An 8,321-nucleotide genomic window follows, 5' to 3' on the forward strand; every position below is an offset into this window, starting at 1 on the left:
TATACTAAACAATTAGCTCCTCTGACCTACATCATTAGCCCCTAGGTGCACTACAAAGACTGCTTCACTACTAGCACTCATTACTATATCACTTGCTCTGTATGGCACGTCGTCCACCCCCTACCCCTGGATAGCATAATCTAATTATTTTCTCTTTATTTACACCACAGACTATCCTATCCAGGTACCATACTAATAAATCACCTATAACAATAACCTCGTTTCTATTTTCATTCCCATTCCTATCTGTGCCTTTCATTATTCTTCTGTCCCCAAGTTCACCATCTGCACAAGATAAAGGCTGACATCCGTTACTTAAAGATTACGATTAAGCCTGCTACTTCTAGCCCTAATAGCACTGTTCGTAACTTCCTGAAAGTCACTATTTTTTATTGTATCCCTTGCATGCGAAAGGTTAAGTTCTTATCTGAATCACGCTAACATTTTCCACTTATCAATCGCCTCTACTCTGTTTACTCTAATTTCTCTTCCAATCTGAAAATTACAAATAAATTATGCGGCTTCACTAATGGCTTCCTTAAAAGTACATGCAAGTCCTGAGTTCTCCCCCCACCCAAACCTACTTTTTACACCCATCGTACCTTACAAAGAGTGTACGCTTCACACCCACACTACTCTTATGTTCTTACCCCTTGTAGTCTGGGAACAAATAATCAACCCTAGTTGCATGTACGCCATTGAGAACGCTGTTAAGCCTAACGTTTGAAAACCAGATATGTTACACTATTTTATCTCAGGGTACACTCGTATGTTTCAAGTTGCAAAAGATCTAAAAGTAAGTGTAGACATGTTTCCTTCTAAACATGTCTTTACAAAATGCAACTATTTTCTCATCGTTTGCAAACTTGAACTCATAAAAATGATCATACTTTCGTAGATCGATAGTTTTCGATATCTTACCATAATAAGACTGTTCGTACACGAAATCGAACTCTGTTTAATGGAACATCGAGTAAATATTAGATTAGCTTCAACTTCTTGTTGATTTTATACATAGACTTGCCCTTTTAACGAAAACAAACTCAAATATCCACTTATTGAAAGCAAAAACTTATTTTTTGCTTCCAATAAGCAAAAACTTATTTTGCATGAATTGATGATATTTTTTGTTCTTTCTTTCTGATACTTACGAAAGTTCTGTGATCACGACTATTCTTCTTGAGATATAAAATCCAAATATTTTGTTAAATCAAATAACAATAATGTATTTTTTCTTGTATCACCACGGTTTCATTTATATTATGGACCGAGCCTTTCAACACCCTAACAGTAATGTGATACTATTCGATTAGTCATCATATTTTTTTAAACACGAAATGTGTGTTGAAATACTTTATGGAATTGTAAGAATAACATGATAAAAATATCTGTGGCCAAACGCCAGGCATTACCATGTTCTGGCTCGGCATGGACATGTGGTTAGGGCGCTCGACTCGCTATCTGAGGGTCGTGGGTTCGAATCCCTGTCCCACCAAACATGCTCGCCCTTTCAGCCATGGTGGAATTATAATGTGACGGTCAATCTCACTATTCGTTGGTAAAAGAGTAGCCGAAGAGTTGGCGGTGAATGGTGATGACTAGCTGCCTTCCCTCTAGTTAGGGATGGCTAGCGCAGATAGCCCTCGTGTAGCTTTCCGCGAATTAATAAAACCAAACCACAACTCAATACTATTGACTGTAACTGAATTCACTTTGCATCAGAAATGTGCTATCTTGTATAAGGTTGACCAAATTTTAAGTTAGCTAAAAGTGTCTGTACAAATTGATTTTAAATAGAATGGTCTTAAAATATGCGTATTTTGGTAGTTGGCAAGATTATTGGCTTACATAGATGATGTGCGTTGAAATGCTCCTCTTAAATCGGTCATCGCTAGCTGACGTTCAACACGCTCCACACATTCGGCTGTGAAAACGTGTTACAAAAGCGGCAGTCAATTCCGCTATTCATTTAAGACTAGCCATGTAGTAGACAGTTGCAGTCCATCCTTTGGTCATAAGTTATATTTTACTGTGTTTCATATATGCTTGTTTGTTTCCGGTAGAAATTCTTTCCAAGGATTTTCAGCCAAACAATTCCTTCCTTGATTATGCCAGTTTATTCTACCTCGATACAAACTTTTAATACACAGTAGTTCTACAATCAGTACGTTTCTCGTCACTTTAAACTTAACAACTTTTATAGTACATGCTATAAATCACAGCGATTCACAATCTCGATAATTTCGCTCTCTACGAGTGCAAAACACACACTTTACGGCTCACTAGCTCGAAACTAACAGAATCATAAATTACAGGGAACTCAAAGTAACTAATGCTCTCTCTTCATTCATTCTTGCTGGCTTTCTCTGCAAGGTTTATATACTAACGAAGGCTTATATACTTCCCTGATCATTCCAGAAACAGCTGGAATAATTTTCGGCATGGTTGTCCTTGAACATAGGAATTTCTGACTGGATCGCTTAGCCCGTATGTTTAAGGGGGTAACGTTGAGTTTCAATGTAACAAATATACAAATTGGAACCAATAGTATTTACTTAGATGAACAAACCTTATTTGCACAATTATTAACGTCACATTACTATGTGAAAGTAGTTTTTGGCTGACCAATTACGAAAGTGCCCATGTGTGGTTTGACCTAGAACTGAATTTCATTGGTCAAAATACACCCGATTTTCATTGGAAGAAGGCTACTGTAAAATTCACCAACCTTTCGTTTCTAAACAAATTAAATTGGTAGTCAGAGGGGAAGTTTAACTGTATTGCCACCTTCTTAAATCGGAGATTATTACTTGAGCTGGGTGAATCATACCCTTAATTACCTTAAAGTAGGGTTAATATCACGAACCACCATAACGCTTTTTTTGTCTCGCACTTACTATCATATTTCTTAGTCATGTTTTATTAAATGTCTCTCCATTTCTTTCATTTTGTTAAAATAACTTATTGAGATGTCCTTAACCTTTGTAAGAACGTGTAAAAGTGATCACGTTGTGAAATTTTGTCGTGATGTCAACAGTACATATTTCGAACAGCTATGAGCCGGACGTGTCTTACTGATTAGCGTTCTGGGTGTGTGAACTCGAGATCTCACGGTTGAAATCCCCCTTAGCGCAAAAACGTGCCATTCTAAAACAGTGATGGTGTAATCCTACTATTTGGTCGTCCAAGAGTATCAAGAAACCAACTTATTCAAATTATGAGTAGAGCCTTACCGCAAATGTGTCTCAGATTTGGTTTTAGAAAGAAACACTTTTAAGAATTTTTGTTGTAAAAGGATAAAATTTCAAACTAATATAATAACTAGTAGGTTACAAATATATCGATACCTTGTTAACAAAAGTCTACATCTGTTTCTCTCCTGTTTACGTCAGACATCCACCAACTGATCTGTATAACAACTTGAGAGTTCCATAGTACACGTGTAAATTTACCAACTGCTCTGTATAACAACTCCCGAGTTCCATAGTACACTTATAAAATGAGTGTAATATTTCCATTTAAAAAAAGAACATTTTGACAATTTTTTTCTCAGCTTCTGATGAAACAAGTTTGTGTGTAAAGAATAATTTGTCATCAAATCAATATGTTCAACAATTAATGTCCAAGATGTAAAGGATAATTTGTCATCAAGACAATATGTTCAACAATTAATGTCCAAGATGTAAAGGATAATTTGTCATCAAGACAATGTGTTCAACAATTAATGTCCAAGATGTAAAGGATAATTTATCATCAAGTCAATATGTTCAACAAATAATGTCTAAGATGTAAAGGATAATTTGTCATCAAGACAATATGTTCAACAATTAATGTCCAAGATGTAAAGGATAATTTGTCATCAAGACAATATGTTCAACAATTAATGTCCAAGATGTAAAGGATAATTTGTCATCAAGACAATATGTTCAACAATTAATGTCCAAGATGTAAAGGATAATTTATCATCAAGACAATATGTTCAACAATTAATGTCCAAGATGTAAAGGATAATTTGTCATCAAGTCAATAGATTCAACAATTAATGTCCAAGATGTAAAGGATAATTTGTCATCAAGTCAACATGTTCAACAATTAATGTCCAAGATGTAAAGGATAATTTGTCATCAAGACAATATGTTCAACAAATAATGTCTAAGATGTAAAGGATAATTTGTCATCAAGACAATATGTTCAACAATTAATGGCCAAGATGTAAAGGATAATTTGTCATCAAGACAATATGTTCAACAAATAATGTCCAAGATGTAAAGGATAATTTGTCATCAAGACAATATGTTCAACAATTAATGTCCAAGATGTAAAGGATAATTTGTCATCAAGACAATATGTTCAACAATTAATGTCCAAGATGTAAAGGATAATTTGTCATCAAGACAATATGTTCAACAATTAATGTCCAAGATGTAAAGGATAATTTGTCATCAAGACAATATGTTCAACAATAATGTCCAAGATGTAAAGGATAATTTGTCATCAAGACAATATGTTCAACAAATAATGTCCAAGATGTAAAGGATAATTTGTCATCAAGACAATATGTTCAACAATTAATGTCCAACATTCTTCAACTAACTCGTTACTAGTATTGTAATTTCACGAAATAGTTCTAGTTTAGTTATTTGTAATGACTACCTGGGTGCATTTACACCCAAAAATATTTTCTTGTTTAATTATTAACATTGATGACTTCCCTAAGGTATTTTAGCACCCAAGAATATTTGTTTAGTTGTCATTCGTAATGAGTACCTGGGTGAATTTACACCCAACAATATTTTCTCTTGTTTAATTGTTAATATTAATGACTTGCTGTATGAATGTATCACCCAAAAATACTTGTTTGGTTGCCAGTCGTAATGACTTCATGCGCGAATTTAGCATAAAAAACTTGTTTTCAGTTGAAAGGACTTTCTCAGTTAATGTAGCACCCAATGCATAGTTGTAAGTTTTAATGCTTTTTTGAATTTCCTTAGCACCCATGAATAAGGTCTGCTGTAGTAACCTTCTGACTGAACTAAGTACCCAGTAATACTCTCTGCTGTTTAATTGTAAGTGGAAATGACTGAGTGAATTTATCTCCTGGGAGTACTTTTTGTTCTTTAGCCGTCAGTTCAATTGAATTTATGAGTAAACCTGTTGTAACCATTTTCTGAGTGAACTTATGACCCAAGAATATTATGTGAAATGACTTTAAACGAAGCTTACATTAAAAAATGTTTTTTGTTTTTGCTGTTGGAATGTGGATGATGATTTTGTGAGTGAATTTGACACTCGAATAGTTTGGATATGTTAAACTACGTGGTTTAGTGGTTAACTCCAGTTAGTGTGGAAAGGTGATTGTAACCAGTTGGGGAAGAGATCATCACATATGAGAAGCTGTATCAGGAAGATTAACCACTGTGGGTGTGTAAGATATCATTTAGAAAATGACCGCCAGATGGCTATAATAACACGTAGAAAATGGCTGCTTACGAGAACTCCACTAAATGTTGTGAGCTTGTTAAATTTGTAAAAAAAAAAAAGATGTTTTCGTACTAAGATACGTAACTTCTTAGAGTATCGTTTTTCGATGGAAATTCTCACTAAGATTCTTTCATTTGAGAAAAAGTGACACGTTTAAGACTCGTGACTGTTACAATGTTGATTTTTAATTCATTCAAAGACCAACATGTAATTAAAGTAACTTTATTACAATACCAATTCTTGGAAGGATAAAGCTAGGCAAATAAGTGGTCAGGCTTAGCGTTTGCAGGAAAAAACATCGAGTTTCTTGAACCTCTGTGGAACATATTTTTAAAGGCCCTCTTGAAGTTATCGTTACACAAAGCGTAAAGAAAGGGGTTGATGGTGGAATTTAAGTAGCCTAACCAAATCGTAGCAGTGTGGATCTTGGGGTCTATACAGTCATCACAATAAGCGGTGACGATAAAAGTTATGATATAGGGCAGCCAACACAAGACAAAAGCCCCCATTATGACCCCCAACTGACGAGCTGCCTTCTTCTCTTGACGCAGATTGGAAGCCATGCTTTTCCTGGTCACACGCATGCGTAATGCGGTTGTTATGTTTGGTATGAGTCGAGTCCCCGGTCTAAAGCTCGAGCGGTTAACAGGCCGAGGTGGGACAGTGTCATACCGTCTTAGCGACCTCTGGCATTTGTGGTCTTGTAATTCAGAACCATCTATGTAACCATCAGAGTCAGGTTTGCGCGGTTCACGAGAAGAATACAACTCGATCAGTTCTAAGGACTGTTTATTTTTTCTTTTCTTAGTCTTTAAGAAATTTTTGGAGGATTTTCGGAATTTTAGTTGACAAAGTTTGGTTTTCTTTCCTGAAATATTTTCTCTGCTGTCTTTTAAATCACTAACTCTCTTACCATCAATATTACCAATAGAATCATAGTTTTTTCTTGCGACACCTCCTAATAACAACGTGTCAGTACCACTGGCGGGCAAGATGTCAGTCTTCCCTGTGACGTCATTATACTTCTGGTTATAAAAAGAAGGCTCCGCCAGGTTGTGAAAGGATGGGTCGGTATTGGAATCTCTGCTTGTGGTTCGGATACAAGCTCTTCTTCCAGAATTACCACCTCCAGTTCTCGAACACGTTGCACGCAACAGTTCGTTACTTGGAGAACGTGGTCGCTCCATCCTCTTAGTAACAGCTTCTAAATCTTCATACTCGTCATCAAATGAGCTGCGAAGCTGTTTTTGACAGGTTTGTCTTCTCTCGTCGTCATTCCTCATCCGTCTCTCGGAATCCACATTATTTTCTTCTGCGGATATTCTATTATCATCTTGTGATCCCCCAGTATTACATTGTCCAATTTCAAACTTACTTCGCTTCTTTATCTCGTGGAATATTTTCGCATACAGACATATCATCAAGACAATCGGGACGTAGAAATTTGCGGTAGACGTAGACAACTTGAAGAGAACGTTATCGGCGAATTCTGTTTCACAGACATCACCAGGTTGTTTTCGAACACCATCATTGTACCAGTAATGCCAGCCAATGATCGGGATGATCCACATCGCTGATAACAACCACACGATCCCAATCATTATAAGTGCCCTCTTTTTAGTCCGTTTCCGCAGGTATTTTAATGGGGAACGAATGGACCAATAGCGGTCCAAGCTGAGAATAAACAAGTTTAAGATGGAGGCTGTGCTGGCGGTGTAGTCCACTGAAAGCCAGAACTGGCACACCACGATACCAAACATCCAGTCTCCGGTTATAGCGTACGCCGAGCTGATTGGCATGACTATCATCCCCACAGTGAGGTCAGCGATCGCCAGGCTCATGATGAAGATGTTACTCACCTGGAAAAAACAAAAACATTAGTGTACAATTAACACAACTTCTGTTAAACTAGTAGTTATCGTGCTGAACTATGCATATGGTGGTCCTTGGTTTGCGTCCCGTTGTCGAAAAAAAATCGTCCTTCCTAATGTGGGGTTATAAGATGCATTATTGTTTGTTGAATTTTGCCAAAGCTACACAAAGGTTATCTGCGTCTACCATCTCTAATTTGAAAGTGATAGACTAGAGGGAAGACAGCTAGCTTTTTACCAACAAATAATAGGATTGACCATAACATTATAATACTCATACGGCTAAAAAAGGCGAGCATGATCAGCAGTGTGTTTCCAACCCGCGACCAGCATATTGCGAGGCAAGTGGCCTAAATTTCAGTTCATGCACTGTAAGAGTGACAGTTAAATTCCATTATTTGACTAAAGTACCATAAGAGCTGCCCCCTAATTATCTACCTTTCCTATCTTCAGTACAGCTAACGCAGATAGCCATCTTCTAGCTTTCCGTGAGTATCTAAAAATCTTCCTCCTCGAACTGGTAGCTAGAAAAGTCTTACTATTGATATCATTAAAACCGGACTTCTCACTTAATAACTGCACGTAATGTTATCAAAATTATAATATAAAAATGGACCCTTATGGGAACATAGAACAATGCAGCACATTATCCATTTTCAGAGACACCTAGCGTTCATTAGGCCTTAATAAATTGACACGTTAGTTATGATGCATCAACATTTTGTGATAATTCTACTTCTATAAACTAGAAAAGGCCTATAATGCTAACCTTTGACCTTCTTACAGTTATCCATGTTGATATGTTACACCCTTTTGACCTTTTTCTGGTTGTGATGTAAGAAAACAATAAAAAAAACATACGACACTGACACTCCTTTCTGAGGTCGGCTAAAGTTGGCCTGAGTTATATTCACTTTGAGCAACATTGTTTGTGGCCACTAATGTTGACTTCTTATGTAAACCATATAT

The 8,321-nt window shown here is 36.5% G+C and overlaps 1 protein-coding gene across 1 annotated transcript in view; it reads right to left on the minus strand.

The window, feature by feature from the left end:
• Positions 1-5,735: 5,735 nt before the first annotated feature.
• Positions 5,736-8,321, minus strand: part of LOC106471502 (histamine H1 receptor-like) — a 65,176-nt gene continuing 62,590 nt past the window's right edge. Inside the window, exon 2 of the mRNA XM_013932104.2 lies at positions 5,736-7,340. Coding sequence (XP_013787558.2) covers positions 5,736-7,340 — 1,605 coding nt within the window. The remainder of the gene's footprint in view (positions 7,341-8,321) is intronic.

Source organism: Limulus polyphemus, unplaced genomic scaffold, assembly GCF_000517525.1.
Source record: "Limulus polyphemus unplaced genomic scaffold, Limulus_polyphemus-2.1.2 Scaffold4660, whole genome shotgun sequence".
NCBI lineage: Eukaryota > Metazoa > Arthropoda > Merostomata > Xiphosura > Limulidae > Limulus > Limulus polyphemus.